Source organism: Pristiophorus japonicus, chromosome 6 (genome assembly GCF_044704955.1).
Source record: "Pristiophorus japonicus isolate sPriJap1 chromosome 6, sPriJap1.hap1, whole genome shotgun sequence".
NCBI lineage: Eukaryota > Metazoa > Chordata > Chondrichthyes > Pristiophoridae > Pristiophorus > Pristiophorus japonicus.
In genome coordinates, this window is record NC_091982.1 from 146,084,932 (window position 1) to 146,101,341 (window position 16,410).

At 45.5% G+C, this 16,410-nt stretch overlaps 1 protein-coding gene across 1 annotated transcript in view; it reads right to left on the reverse strand.

Annotated features, from left to right (window-relative positions):
• The window catches only part of LOC139265253 (UBX domain-containing protein 7-like), a 119,685-nt gene that overhangs the window by 13,973 nt on the left and 89,302 nt on the right, over positions 1–16,410 (reverse strand). The window contains exon 6 of the mRNA XM_070882192.1: positions 2,767–2,913. Coding sequence (XP_070738293.1) covers positions 2,767–2,913 — 147 coding nt within the window. The remainder of the gene's footprint in view (positions 1–2,766; positions 2,914–16,410) is intronic.

The following is a 16,410-nucleotide window of genomic DNA, read 5'->3' on the forward strand; positions in this document are numbered from 1 at the left end:
AAAATCTGTCTATCTCCACCTTAAATATATTCAATGATCCAGCCTCCACAGCTCTCTGGGGCAGAGAATTCCAAAGATTCACGACCCTCAGAGAAGAGGGTCTCATTTCCGTTTTAAATGGGCGACTCTTTATTCTGAAACTATGGCCCCTAGTTCGAGATTCCTCCACAAGGGGAAGTATTCTCTCTGCATCTACCCTGTCAAGCTGCCTCGGAATCTTTTTTGTTTCAATAAGATCCCCTCTCATTCTTCTAACCTCCAATGAGTATAGGCCCAACCTGCTCAATCTTTCTTCATGACATAGCCCCTTTATCTCAGAAATCAACCTCGTGAACTTGTAAACTATGATAAAAGCATTACTTTCAAAGCAGCAAGAATAAACACTAAAGCAACGATGAGAGAAAAGTGCAGGTATGAAAGAGAGGGAGAGAAAACATACAGGAACAAAATGTCAAAACACTGGAGATACAGAAGGAATGATTACCACAGCTAGAGAGAGTGGGTAGACTTTCCTCTTATTGCACTTGTACATAAAGAATCACCAGGGTGTGGTGCATGGAGGGAAACTGGGCAAGTAGGATCGCACACACAAAACAGAGCCTGTCTGATCTTCCATCTATAACAGATGGAGGATTGAGTGGGCTCATATACACGTGACCCTCCTCTGGCCCTGCACCCAGGTGAGTGTACTATGAGCAACATCTTCCAAATACAAGACAGACAGACAGACTTGCATTTATATAGCTCCTTTCACGACCACAGATGTCTCAAAGCGCTTTACAGCCAATGAAGTACCTTTGGAGTGTAGTCACTGTTGTAATGTAGGAAATGCGGCAGCCAATTTGTGCACGGCAAACTCCAACAGCCATCATCATCATCATTATAGGCAGTCCCTCGGAATCGAGGAAGACTTGCAACCACTCCTGAAGTGAGTCCTTTGGTGGCTGAACAGTCCAATACGAGAGGCACAGACTTTGTCACAGATGGGACAGATAGATGTTGAGGAAGGGGTGGGTGGGACTGGTTTGCCGCACGCTCTTTCCGCTGCCTCCGCTTGATTTCTGCATGCTCTCGGCGATGAGACTCGAGGTGCTCAGCGCCCTCCCGGATGCATTTCCTCCACTTAGGGCGGTCTTTGGCTCGGGACTCCCAGGTGTCAGTGGGGATGTCGCACTTTATCGGAGGCTTTGAGGGTGTCCTTGCAACGCTTCCGTTGCCCACCTTTGGATCATTTGCCGTGAAGGAACTCCGAGTAGAGAACTTGCTTTGGGAGTCTTGTGTCTGCCATATGAACTATGTGGCCTGCCCAATGGAGCTGGTCGAGTGTGATCAGTGCTCCAATGCTGGGAATGTTAGCCTGGACGAGGACGCTGATGCTGTTTGCTGTTTGCGGGCAGACGCACCAACAACGTGACAACGACCAGATAATCTGTTTTTATGTTATGTTGATTGAGGGATAAGTATTAGCTAGGTCACCGGGGATAACTCCCCTGCTCCTCTTCCAAATAGTGCCACAAGATCTTTTAACGTCCACCTGAGAGGGCAGAATGGGCCTCGATTTAATGTCTCATCTGAAAAACAGTGCAGTGCTCCCTCAGTACTGTATTGGAGTGTTAGCCTAGATTTTTTTTATATGCTCAAGTTTCTGGAATGGGACTTGAACTTAAAAAGGTTCCCTACAAATGTGCATTCATTTCATTGGAACAAAATTTACAGTTAAGTGAACTACCATGATTACATAAGAACGTAAGAAATAGGAGCAGGAGTAGGCCATTTGGCCCCTCGTGCCTGCTCCGCCATTTAATAAGATTATGGCTGATCTGATCAGGGACTCAGCTCCACTTCCCTCCCCGCTCCCTATAACCCTTTATTCACTTATCGTTCAAAAATCTGTCTATCTCCGCCTTAAATATATTCAATGACCCAGCCTCCACAGCTCTCTGAGGCAGAGAATTCCATAGATTTACAACCCTCAGAAGAAATTCCTCCTCATCTCAGTTTTAAATGGGCTTATCCCGAGACTATGTTCCCGAGTTTTAGTTTCTCCTATGAGTGGAAATATCCTCTGCATTAATTGTTGAGCCCCCTCATTATCTTATATGTTTCACCTCTCATCCTTCTGAACTCCAATGTGTATAGGCTCAACCTATCTTCATAAGTCAACCCCCTCATCTCTGGAAATCAACCTAGTGAACCTTCTCTGAACAGCTTCCAATACAAGTATATCCTTCCTTAAATACATAGACCAAAACTGTATGCAGTACTCTAGGTGTGGCCTCACCAATACCCTGTACAGTTGCAGCAGGACTTGTCTGCTTTTATACCCTATCCCCCTTGCAATAAAGGCCAACATTCCATTTGCCTTCCTGATTACTTGCTGTACCTGCATACTAACTGTTTGTGTTTCATGCACAAGGACCCCCAAGTACTGCAGCACGTTGCAATTTTTCTCCATTTAAATTATAATTTACTTTTCTATTAATTCTGCCAAAGTGCATAACCTCACATTTTCCCACATTATACTCCATCTGCCAAATTTTTGTCCACTTACATAGCCTGTCTATATCCCTCTGCAGATTTTGTGTCCTCCTCACAATTTGCTTTCCCACCCATCTTTGTATCATTTGCAAACTTGGCTACATTGCACTCGGTCCCTTCATCCGTGTCATTAATTTAGATTGTAAATAGTTGAGGCAGTTAAGCAGGTTCTTTCGTTTCACCAGCATTACTGAACCTTTTCACTAAACCTCCTCCCAGCCTCTGTACCTGCCAAAAGATGAAGTGCTCTCGAATGATGGTTTTCACTGCCTCATTGCTCCAAACGTCACGATTCAAGCACTGACAGGCAAAGTCTTGCACATTCTGAATGTTTACCATCAACCACTTGTTCTGCAGCTGTCCTGTCTCCTTCGCCTGTCCAAAGAAGGAGGAATGGATGCATTACAAGATTGTAATTTCATGGTACAGGCACAACGTCCGAAATCCGTAATTCTCGTGACAGAGTCCATTCTGATTTTTGTTTTTTTACGGATTTCAGACAAAAAAAATCAAGAGTCTGAAATCCGGAATCCTCGACTGAATCCATGCCGGGTTTTGAGCGGCGGCGTCTGAAATCCGGCACGGACCCGGTCAAGGATTCTGGATTTCAGACCTGATTTTCTTGTCTGAAATTCAGAATTCTCAACCGAATCCATGCCAGTTTTCACCTCAAAAATGTCCGGTTTTGGACAATAATTTCGGATTACGGACGACTCCATCAGCTATGTGCAAAATGTCTGGTTTTTGGACAATTCCAGTTTTCGGATTTGGGACATTGCACCTGTATATATTAAGTGCTGAACAGTAACTTACATTGAAATTGAAATGCTTTAACAAGAACAAATGCATTCTACGGAATCAATATAATACTACGCAGCATCCACAGTGTCTCAGTCATGCCTTGTTCTAGTTTCTTTTTAATACAGCTGGCTTGAGGCAGCCAAGGAATAGACCTGGCCCAGAGCTGACATGATATACTGACAGAGGGATAACATGAATGCAGAGTACTGCCCACAGTCCTCAATCTGTCAGTCCGTCCCTGGATACAAACTTTGTCCTCTCAAGGCAAGGATCGAGGGGGTAAATAGAGGGGAAGAGTTCACTATAAAAGTTCTGCTCTCTAGCTACATATAATCATTACAAGTAAAAGGGGTGTCTTTCTCACTGCTTATAGCTGAGATACCTCCATTTATAATGTCTGTTCAGTAATATGCACTTTCCCTTTAAATACATACCACTGATCAGGTCTTTGAAATGACTGTGTGGTGGCCCAGTATTCTGTTTTAAGATATTAAATCTGAGGTAAAGTAAGCAGAATGCAAAGCACATGCCATACAGTTTAGGATGGGGGGGGGAGGGGGGAGAAGTGGCGAGGGAGAAGGAAAATAAGCCTCTTTTCTATGTGTGAATCTTAATTTTAATGCCATCCGCACCGAAATAAAATTTCCAATTTGAAGGTTCAAAGATAAATGTACAATATGTTTTGGACTTTAGGACTGGCTGAAGAAGCCTCTAAGTCTTTCTGAGGCTGTGCAGGCCAATGTAATACGCGTGTAGATCAATACAATACTACACAGCATTCGATTAGAGAATGGGTGTAGATTTGGTGAAGTGAAGTGAACACCAGAAGGACCAATGGAACTCGGTCGTTTCTGGTCCTGCACACTAACTTTTGTACGCAACATTCCATTGTAGATAGGTGCTGCCTTTTTTTTTGTCAACTGGGTATCTGATAGGCACAGAGACTCAGCACCATATTTAAAAGTCTTCCAAACAGGCTACTGAGGAAGCTACATCTATTTGCAGGGTTTCTGTTTGTCCAAATTGGAGAACACACTTCCTCTCTGGAGGCAAATAACCAACTTATCCAAATCCAGTGAGCTCAGGAACAGGTTAAGAACCTCCCAAGTGTGCATAGGGGTAGTGCTGGAGTTACCAGCTAAAATTGCACAGCTTATTAGTACTAAGCACGAGTAAGATTTCTGCTGCTTGCCTAGCTAAGACCACCCTACGTATTGGGGGCATTGGCTTGTAGGACTAATTGTACGGAGTGGTAAGAATCCTGACCCCTGCAGACACATCGACCCCCGCTAGGTTCCATTAGTGATTCAGGCTGGCCTGCCAATCATTAACGTTGCTGTGGAGTACGGCAAAACTGCCTGGTTCACACAGCAGATTACCAAGGCTTCCATGGAAGGTTGACTAGGTTCCAAGCTTCACTGTAAAACTCCTGCCAAGGATAATTACTGGTTGGTCATTAGACAACTATCAAGTGTGGGCTTAAGCTTTCGGTAAATGGACAGCAGATAGTTGGAGCTCCTCATATGGTAAGCAGCACAACTCACTATAACGAATGCACTGCAATCATCTTCTTGACCACAGTATTGAAACACACTCACCCCACTGAATGAGCTAGCCTTTGGCTCACTGATAGCAGAAGCACCCCTGCCTCCCGCCCCATCGTATTGAGCCCATGATGCCCTTCCACCATATAGGGCCCATGATGCCCTCCTACCCTATCAGCTGGTATAAAGATGGTTACAGATCATTCACAACATGGCCTGTTAGACGGTTAATCAGTCTGCAAATCCTCCCACTACTTCATACTCTCAAGAGAACAGTTTAAAGATACAAAAATACAAAAACAACCACCCCACTGCACAATGGTCCCACCAGTTGGAGATATAGAGCTTCAGCAGCTCTGGTTGCCCCTCTGCACCCAATTAACGTAGACACCCAGCTCCGTATAGAGAGTACATCCTCATATTCAGCCTCCAGTAGCACCTTACAACAGCTGTTGTGTCAAGTCTCAGTTTCTTAATCAGCTATACAACAGACGTATGCCTTCATTGTGGTGAAAGGACCTACACAGGGCAGCTTACATCATGGCCACCACCTCAATATTCCATGCATCCAAATTCAGCGCTGAGTACCGGTCTTAACCGTCATGAAACACTAAAGCTGGGGTTTTCATGTGAGGGACGAGCAAAGAGATGGAAGCTGACCCATCCCCTCCAGGTACTCAGTGACAGGTGGGTGTAAGCCAGAGCCCTTCCTTCCGACATCCACTTTATGTCACAAAACCACCTCATAGCTTGGTTCTGAAATGCAGTGATCCTTTTAAATAAAGTCCGCATTTTAATTATGCACCAGCTATAGGGCAGTGCAATGTCAAGCCCAAGAAAATGGGCTCAATTTTCCCCAATTACCTGGGCCGTTTTTTTTGGCGTGCAGTTTTTTTTTTTGAGTAAATTAAAATCTCCAAGTTTCCCCAAAGTTTCTGCGCTAGCGTAATTCACTAAGGTAGGATATTTTTAGGCTTCAATTTTTTTTTTTTTTAACCTCATTGGGAGCGTAACCTGCCACCCGCACCAATTCTGGGCATTTAAGCAAGTTTGGCCAGCTTCGATTTACTACAATTATTCTTAAGACGGCGTATGTGACCGCTCTGGAAAAAACTTCTGGGCAGTTAACAAAATCGGCGCAGTTACGAGAATCAGTGCAGAAGATCCAGTTCCACGGCGCGGACAGCAGCAGCAGAGAGGGTGGGAGAGGAGGGAGGGGGAGAGATTGGGGGGGGGGGGAGGCCTTTTGGCCAAGGTTAGGAGCGGCACCAGGCAGTGGGAGGAGAGGGGAAGGGGGGTGAGGCCTTTCGGCCAGGGTTAGGAGCGGCACGAGGAAAGTGGGGGGGGGGGCGCCTTTCGGCCAGGGTTAGAAGCGGCACCAGGCACCGGGAAAGGTGGGTGGGTGGGGGGGGGGGGGGGGGGGGGGTCCTTTTGGCCAGGGTTAGGAGCGGCACCAGGAAAAGGGGAGGGGCCTTTCGGCCAGGGTTATGAGCGGCATCAGACACCTGCACCGGGAGGAGGGAGTGATAGACTTTTGCCATAAACTCTAATAATTTCATGCTGGTAAGCTACTGCAATGTGCAAGGTATGTGCGCAGGTTGCTGTGAGCTGGCCAGAATGTGTTGTATGTTTCACTTTACAGCCTCAGCCCGCAGGGTGTCCCTCGTTACCCTGGCAACCCAATCGTTTTGGCGCAGATCTTAGGCTCCGCTCCCAAAGCAAAAGGACAGGCTAGGCGGCACCAAAATCAACAATTCAAACGGGAAAAGTTGGATGATTTTTTCGGGGGGGCGTAGTTGTGCCCCAAAAGAACAGGTGTAACTCTAAGTACGCCAAAAAACGGCATTGGGGAAAATTGACCCTAATATTTTGGGCCTCCCAAGTATGGTACACAAAGGATAAGAACAGAAAAAGGATTAATTTCTGGTAGTGGCCTCTGTGACAAAAATGGAATGTGTTTTTCTCTGTACTACATTTCTTGGTTACAATTGAAATTTTAGTAAAACCACATCATCAAAATGGCTTCTACAACAGTTTGATGGGAGAATGGCTTCTATTTGTCAAGTCAACATGAGCATATAACAACAAGAACAACTTGTATTTATATAGCACCTTTAATGTAGTGAAACATCCCAAGCCGCTTCACAGGAGTGTTATGAGATAAAAATTTGACACCGAGCCGCAAAAGGAGAAATGAGTGCAGGTGACCAAATGTTTGGTCAAAAAGGTATATTTTAAGGAGTGTTTTGAAGGAGGAAGGAGAGGTAGAGAGGTTTAGGCAGGGGGTTCCAGAGCTTGGGGCCCAGGCAACAGAAGGCACGGCCACCAATAGTTGAGCGATTATAATCAGGGATGCTCAGGAGGGCAGAATTAGATGTGGAAAAAAGTCAATCAAGTCAACACAATTAACAGAATATGTATATGGATGAACAGTCACCAAGTACACCCAAATGCTAGAAATAATTAACATGCATCACTACTTTATCAATTTTTGCCAAACTACCCAGAATAGCACGATATAGACAGCAAACACCATAGGTGGCCAGCCTTTTTTTCTGCATGTTATGGAGTCTGCTGTCTCACGGTTGTCACTTGCTTCTGTAAACTGACATCCGTGAATAAAACCCATTTCGTAATGTTACAAAAGTGACTGATAATCACCTTCTCAGTGATGTGGACATACAGTGGAAATTTTAGATGGAAACCACAAAGTGTTACATTTTTGCCAAAGTCAAAATATCCCAGATTACTTTGCTTCAGTTCATAGGAAATGCAGGTGAGCCTAAGTGAGCTTGCATTTGTGTTGACACAAGAAAAGTATCTGTAAACCCCGAATAATAAGAAGTCTCAGCTAATAAACAAGGAAGGAATCAGATAAGCAGGTGGCAACTTTGGCGATACTACACAAATGTTATAGATACCAAGCCATCGCTGTTTTTTGTCAAGGTGGGCTGCACCTTGGCGGCGATCACCAAGCCCCTTCTGGGGAGCTCAAGCTGCAATCGCCATGGGCCTAAATGTGTCATTTGTAGCCTTAACTGTTGCATAGTAAATAGCACAAGTAGTTTCCAAGAAGACTATAATATCATGCTATTGAGTTATCTCAAAGCACTTCACATGCATTGCAGTGACAGTTATGTAGGAGCTGGCACTGTGGCATTATGTCCCTTGTCTGGACTTCCCTCATGCACCAGTCTTGAAAGACAGATCAAAGTGGTGCCTTCCTCAGGCTGAGGTATGTTTACTCAATCAGGTCAACGTTACATCTGTAGTGAACCTCAAGAATCTGGGCCTAGGACCTGGAAAGAGCTTTGTAAATGTCGCCTCATCTTCATGCAGAGGAGTCCTTTGGATCATTGTGTTTGTCTTATCGGCCTTTCTTGTTTTACCAGAAGGCAAACCTTCAGTTTCGAGTTAAATGCCTGGAATCTGCTTTTCTTGTTGTAGAGAAACCTCAAGGCCAGTGAATATGTACGACTGTCCTCGGAATGGGTTTTCTACCCCCTCTGCAAGTAAACACTGAAAAAATGATTGCACACACAGTTTTATTACAAAGCTCAGTTTTCTAATATAGTGCTCAAGTTTGCACTGCAACTGCTGGCGTTGGCAGCAGAAAGAACTGAGCATAAACTCCTACAAATTGATACTTTTATCAATCCAGTAAGAATTACAATCTTGAACATCTTGAAAGGAAAAATATTTCAATTTAACCACATTTGACAGATTCAGATATTTTTTTAATTGAGAAACCTGGGGGAGGGACCAAGGCCCATAATACAGGGCTGCTGAGGTTAGAAATAGCAAAAACTTGTATTTATATAGCACCTTTAACTTAGTGAAACGTCCCAAGGCGCTCCATAGGATTATTAGGCGATAAAAATTTGACACCGAGCCACATAAGTAGAAATTAGCACGTGATCAAAAGCTTGGTCAAAGAGGTAGGTTTTAAGGAGCGTCTTGAAGGAGGAAAAAGAGGTAGAGAGGTAGAGGTGTTTAGGCAGGGAGTTCCAGAGCTTGGAGCCTAGGCAACAGAAGGCATGGCCATCAATGGTTGAGCGATTCTAATCAGGGATGCTCATAAGGGCAGAATTAGAAGAGCAGAGACATCTCAGAGGTTTGTGGGGCTGGAGGAGATTAGAGATAGGATGGGGTGAGACCATGGAGGGATTTGAAAATAAGGATCAGAATTTTGAAATCGAGGCATTGTTGAACCGGAAGCTAATGTAGGTCAGCGAGCACAGGGGTGATAGGTGAGTAGGACTTGGTGCGAGTTAGGTCACAGGCAGCCGAGTTTTGGATCACCTCTAATCTACGTAGGGTAGAATGTGGGAGGCTAGCCAGGAGTGCGTTACATAAGAATTAGGAACAGGAGTAGGCCATTTAGCCCCTCGAGCCTGCTCTGCCATTCAACAAGATCATGGCTGATCTGGCCGTGGACTCAGCTCCACTGACCTGCCCGCTCCCCATAAACCCTTAATTCCCTTATTGGTTAAAAATCAACTATCTGTGATTTGAATACATTCAATGAGCTAGCCTCAACTGCTTCCCTGGGCAGAGAATTCCACAGATTCACAATCCTCTGGGAGAAGAAATTCCTTCTCAACTCGGTTTTAAATTGGCTCCCCCGTATTTTGAGGCTGTGCCCCCCAGTTCTAGTCTCCCCGACCAGTGGAAACAACCTCTCCGCCTCTATCTTGTCTATCCCTTTCATTATTTTAAATGTTTCTATGAGATCACCCCTCATCCTTCTGAACTCCAACGAGTAAAGACCCAGTCTACTCAATCTATCATCATAAGGTAACCCCCTCATCTCCGGAATCAGCCTTGTGAATCGTCTCTGCACCCCCTCCAAAGCTAGTATATCCTTCCTTAAGTAAGGTAGATTTGCAAGAGTCAAGTCTAGAGGTAATAACGGCATAGATGAGGGCTTTAGCAGCAGATGAGCTGAGGCAGAAGCGGAGATGGCATAATATATATGAGGTAAGAACTGGAGATAAGGTGATAAGCTTGGGTTATAAAAGCTTGAAGATTGGAGGAAAAGAAAATTGAGCAAGGTCAGGAGCTCCAGAGTTCTGAGGTCTGCAAAAGAATAAGCTGGAGCGAGGGTGGAACAAGGACAAAGGATTCAAGGAAGGTGGAGAGAAGTTGGACAGTAAGGTGAGAGGACTACCTAAAGAAAGAACTTGCCTTTATGTATTGTCTTTCAAATCCTCAGAACATCCCAATGCAATTCACAGCCATTGAAGGAGATAAGTTTTCACTTGCATCTTATCCAGGAGTGAGGTGTGTGCTGGAAGAACCTTCTCAGTTAGGAGAGCAGTCTTGGATGGATGTGGACTTTGTAGAGAATTAAAAAGTGGCGCTTGGCACAAAGGAGGGAAAATAAGTTTCTTAGAAGGAATCTTTGGCATTGGAGATGTGGTAGTGCATGTGAGATAAGAGGCAAGAGGAGGAAGGAAGAAGTGAGGCCAAAAATAATAGGCACTGGTTGGACTAGCAAGAGATGTGACTAAACTGAAGCCTTGAAAAATTGGAAAAGATTGCATTTGCCCAAGACATGGAGGAGATCAAGACAATGTGAATCAATTATTGCATGGAAAGGAATGAAGGTGGTGTTCACAGAGATCAAATGATCCGCAGGAAGCAATATTACCCTAAACCACTGGTCATCCCCTCAGTACCAATACTACAACTTGCATTTGTACATCGCCTTTAATGTGAAGAGCAAAATGAGCTTCACAGAGGCAGCAACAGAGTCCAAACAGCTTTTGAGGTGTTAAAAAAAGTTAGGTTTTGGGGAATCTTCTTGAGGGTTGTGGGGGCAAGGTAGCAAAGCAGAAACATTTTGGAAACATTTCAGTGTGTGGGACCCAAACAGCTGAAGCATTGCAACTGAATGTGGAATGAAGATACAAAGGAGGCCAGGGCTGGAAGAGGTTAAGCAATAGTATGTAGTGCTGGAGGAAGTTGCTGACATAAGGCCGGCAAAGCTTTGAGTATAGGGGTTGTAAATGAGGACAAATTGAATGCATTTAGGGAGCCAATGAAGCTTAGGATCCAAGGGGCACAAGATATGAAACATAGAAAATAGGTGCAGGAGTAGGCCATTCGGCCCTTCAAGCCTGCACCACCATTCAATAAGATCATGGCTGATCATTCCCTCAGTACATTGAGGGTCTAGTAAGGAGGAGGAACTGAGGGAAATCTTTATTAGTCAGGAAATTGTGTTGGGGAAATTGATGGGATTGAAGGCAGATAAATCCCCAGGGCCTGATGGACTGCATCCCAGAGTACTTAAGGAGGTGGCCTTGGAAATAGCGGATGCATTGACAGTCATTTTCCAACATTACACTGACTCTGGATCAGTTCCTATTGAGTGGAGGGTAGCCAATGTAACCCCACTTTTTAAAAAAGGAGGGAGAGAGAAAGCAGGGAATTATAGACCGGTCAGCCTGACCTCAGTAGTGGGTAAAATGATGGAATCAATTATTAAGGATGTCATAGCAGCGCATTTGGAAAATGGTGACATGATAGGTCCAAGTCAGCATGGATTTGTGAAAGGGAGATCATGCTTGACAAATCTTCTGGAATTTTTTGAGGATGTTTCCAGTAAAGTGGACAAAGGAGAACCAGTTGATGTGGTATATTTGGACTTTCAGAAGGCTTTCGACAATGTCCCACACAGGAGATTAATGTGCAAAGTTAAAGCACATGGGATTGGGGGTAGTCTGCTGACGTGGATTGAGAACTGGTTGTCAGACAGGAAGCAAAGAGTAGGAGTAAATGGGTACTTTTCAGAATGGCAGGCAGTGATTAGTGGGGTACCGCAAGGTTCTGTGCTGGGGCCCCAGCTGTTTACATTGTACATTAATGATTTAGACGAGGGGATTAAATGTAGTATCTCCAAATTTGCGGATGACACTAAGTTGGGTGGCAGTGTGAGCTGCGAGGAGGATGCTATGAGGCGGCAGAGTGACTTGGATAGGTTAGGTGAGTGGGCAAATGCGTGGCAGATGAAGTATAATGTGGATAAATGTGAGGTTATCCACTTTGGAGGTAAAAACAGAGACAGACTATTATCTGAATGGTGACAGATTAGGAAGGGGGAAGGTGCAGCGAGACCTGGGTGTCATGGTACATCAGTCATTGAAGGTTGGCATGCAGGTACAGCAGGCGGTTAAGAAAGCAAATGGCATGTTGGCCTTCATAGCAAGGGGATTTGAGTACAGGGGCAGGGAGGTGTTGCTACAGTTGTATAGGGCCTTGGTGAGGCCACACCTGGAGTATTGTGTACAGTTTTGGTCTCCTAACTTGAGGAAGGACGTTCTTGCTATTGAGGGAGTGCAGCGAAGATTCACCAGACTGATTCCCGGGATGGTGGGACTGACCTATCAAGAAAGACTGGATCAACTGGGCTTGTATTCACTGGAGTTCAGAAGAGTGAGAGGGGACCTCATAGAAATGTTTAAAATTCTGACGGGTTTGGACAGGTTGGATGCAGGAAGAATGTTCCCAATGTTGGGAAGGTCCAGAACCAGGGGTCACAGTCTAAGGATAAGGGGTAAGCCATTTAGGACCGAGATGAGGAGAAACTTCTTCACCCAGAGAGTGGTGAACCTGTGGAATTCTCTACCACAGAAAGTAGTTGAGGCCAATTCACTAAATATATTCAAAAGGGAGTTAGATGAAGTCCTTACTACTCGGGGGATCAAGGGGTATGGCGAGAAAGCAGGAAGGGGGTACTGAAGTTTCATGTTCAGCCATGAACTCATTGAATGGCGGTGCAGGCTAGAAGGGCTGAATGGCCTGCTCCTGCACCTATTTTCTATGTTTCTATGTACCCCTTTCCTGCTTTCTCTCCATACCCCTTGATCCCTTGAGCCGTAAGGGCCATATCTAACTCCCTCTTGAATATATCCAATGAACTGGCATCAACAACTCTCTGCGGCAGGGAATTCCACAGATTAACTACTCTCTGAGTGAAGAAGTTTCTCCTCATCTCCGTCCTAAATGGCCCACCCCTTATCCTAAGACAATGTCCCCTAGTTCTGGACCTCCCCAACATCGGGAACAATCTACCCGCATCTAACCTGTCCAGTCCTGTCAGAATCTTGTATGTTTCTATGAGATCCCCTCTCATCCTTCTAAACTCCAATGTATAAAGGCCCAATTGATCCAGTCTCTCCTCATATGTCAGTCCAGCCATCCCAGGAATCAATCTGGTGAACCTTCGCTGCACTCCCTCAATAGCAAGAACGTCCGTCCTCAGGTTAGGAGACCAAAATTGAACACAATATTCCAGGTGAGGCCTCACCAAGACCCTGTACAACTGCAGTAAGACCTCCCTGCTCCTATACTCAAATCCCCTAGCTATGAAGGCCAACATACCATTTGCCTGCTTTACTGCCTGCTGTACCTGTATGCTAACATTCAATGACTTATGAACCATGACACCCAGGTTTTATTGCACCTCCCTTTTTCCTAATCTGCCACCATTCAGATAATATTCTGTCTTCGCGTTTTTGCTCCCAAAGTGGATAACCTCACATTTATCCACATAATACTGCATCTGCCTACTCACCCAACCTGTCTAAGTCACCCTGCAGCCTCTTAGCGTCCCCCTCACAGCTCACACTGCCACCCAGTTAAGTGTCATCTGCAAACTTGGAGATATTACACTCAATTCCTTCATCCAAATAATTGATGTATATTGTAAAGAGCTGGGGTCCCAGCACTGAGCCCTGCAGCACTCCACTAGTTACTGCCTGCCATTCTGAAAAGGACCCGTTTATCCCGACTCTTTGCTTCCTGTCTGCCAACCAGTTCTCTATCCACGTCAGTACATTACCCCCAATACCTTGTGCTTTGATTTTGCACACCAACCTCTTGTGTGGGACCTTGTCAAAAGCCTTTTGAAAGTCCAAATACACCACATCCAATGGTTCTCCCTTGTCCACTCTTCGAGTTACATCCTCAAAAAAATTCCAGAGAGAGGCGGGAGTCGAGAGAGGCAGCGGCCTATAAAAGGCTCAGCAGTCCGGGGAGCGTCGAGAGAGGCGGGAGTCGAGAGAGGCAGCGGCCTATAAAAGGCTCAGCAGTCCGGGGAGCGTCGAGAGAGGCGGGAGTCGAGAGAGGCGTACTTGTGCAGCTCCAGCTGAGAGAAGTCAAAAAAGAAGTAGAAAGAAATCAAAAGGTGACGTCACAGCCAACGTGGTAAGTGATTGGCTGCTGATTGGTGAGTAGTTTTTCTTTTTCTTTATTAATCAGTAACTTTTAACATTGTTGTCGGCAATTTAAGTGTATCTAAGGGTTAAGTCATGGCAGGACAGCTCGGTCACGTGATATGCTCCTCCTGTACCATGTGGGAACACGGGGACAACACCAGTGTCCCTGACGACTACATGTGCGGGAAGTGTGTCCACCTCCGGCTACTGACTGTCCGCGTTGCGGAGTTGGAGCTGAAGGTGGATTCACTCTGGAGCATCCACGATGCTGAGAATGACGTGAGTATCACGTGTAGTGAGTTGGTCTTACCGCAGGAGAAGGGTCCACAGCCAGCGAGGAAGGTAGTGCAAGGAAGGTAGTGCAGGGGTCCCCTGTGGTCATCCCACTGCAAAACAGATACACTGCTTTGAGTGCTGTTGAGGGGGATGACTCATCAGGAGCGGGCAGCAGCAGCCAAGTTCATGGCACCGTGGCTGGCTCTGTTGCACAGGAGGGCAGGAAAAAGAGTGGTCGAGCGATAGTGATAGGGGATTCAATTGTAAGGGGAATAGATAGGCGTTTCTGCGGCCGCAACCGAGACTCCAGGATGGTATGTTGCCTCCCTGGTGCAAGGGTCAAGGATGTCTCGGAGCGGGTGCAGGACATTCTAAAAAGGGAGGGAGAACAGCCAGTTGTCGTGGTGCACGTTGGTACCAATGACATAGGTAAAAAAAGGGATGAGTTCCTACGAAATGAATTTAAGGAGCTAGGAGCTAAATTAAAAAGTAGGACCTCAAAAGTAGTAATCTCGGGATTGCTACCAGTGCCACGTGCTAGTCAGAGTATGAATCGCAGGATAGCTCAGATGAATACGTGGCTTGAGCAATGGTGCAGCAGGGAGGGATTCAAATTCCTGGGGCATTGGAACCGGTTCTGGGGGAGGTGGGACCAGTACAATCCGGACGGTCTGCACCTGGGCAGAATCGGAACCAATGTCCTCGGGGGAGTGTTTGCTAGTGCTGTTGGGGAGGAGTTAAACTAATATGGCAGGGGGATGGGAACCAATGCAGGGAGATAGAGGGAAACAAAAAGGAGGCAAAAACAAAAGACAGAAAGGAGATGAGGAAAAGTGGAGGGCAGAGAAACCCAAGGCAAAGAACAAAAAGGGCCATTGTACAGCAAAATTCTAAAAGGACAGAGGGTGTTAAAAAAACAAGCCTAAAGGCTTTGTGTCTTAATGCAAGGAGTATCCGCAATAAGGTGGATGAATTAACTGTGCAAATAGATGTTAACAAATATGATGTGATTGGGATTACGGAGACGTGGCTCCAGGATGATCAGGGCTGGGAACTCAACATCCAGGGGTATTCAACATTCAGGAAGGATAGAATAAAAGGAAAAGGAGGTGGGGTAGCATTGCTGGTTAAGGAGGAGATTAAGGCAATAGTTAGGAAGGACATTAGCTTGGATGATGTGGAATCTATATGGGTAGAGCTGCAGAACACCAAAGGGCAAAAAACGTTAGTGGGAGTTGTGTACAGACCTCCAAACAGTAGTAGTGATGTTGGGGAGGGCATCAAACATGAAATTAGGGGTGCGTGCAATAAAGGTGCAGCAGTTATAATGGGTGACTTTAATATGCACATAGATTGGGCTAACCAAACTGGAAGCAATACGGTGGAGGAGGATTTTCTGGAGTGCATAAGGGATGGTTTTTTAGACCAATATGTCGAGGAACCAACTAGGGGGGAGGCCATCTTAGACTGGGTGTTATGTAATGAGAGAGGATTAATTAGCAATCTCGTTGTGCGAGGCCCCTTGGGAAAGAGTGACCATAATTTGGTGGAATTCTGCATTGGGATGGAGAATGAAACAGTTAATTCAGAGACCATGGTCCAGAACTTAAAGAAGGCTAACTTTGAAGGTATGAGGCGTGAATTGGCTGGGATGGATTGGCGAATGATACTTAAGGGGTTGACTGTGGATGGGCAATGGCAGACATTTAGAGACCGCATGGATGAACTATAACAATTGTACATTCCTGTCTGGCATAAAAATAAAAAAGGTAAGGTGGCTCAACCGTGGCTATCAAGGGAAATCAGGGATAGTATTAAAGCCAAGGAAGTGGCATACAAATTGGCCAGAAATAGCAGCGAACCTGGGGACTGGGAGAAATTTAGAACTCAGCAGAGGAGGACAAAGGGTTTGATTAGGGCAGGGAAAATGGAGTACGAGAAGAAGCTTGCAGGGAACATTAAGACGGATTGCAAAAGTTTCTATAGATATGTAAAGAGAAAAAGGTTAGTAAAGACAAACGTAGGTC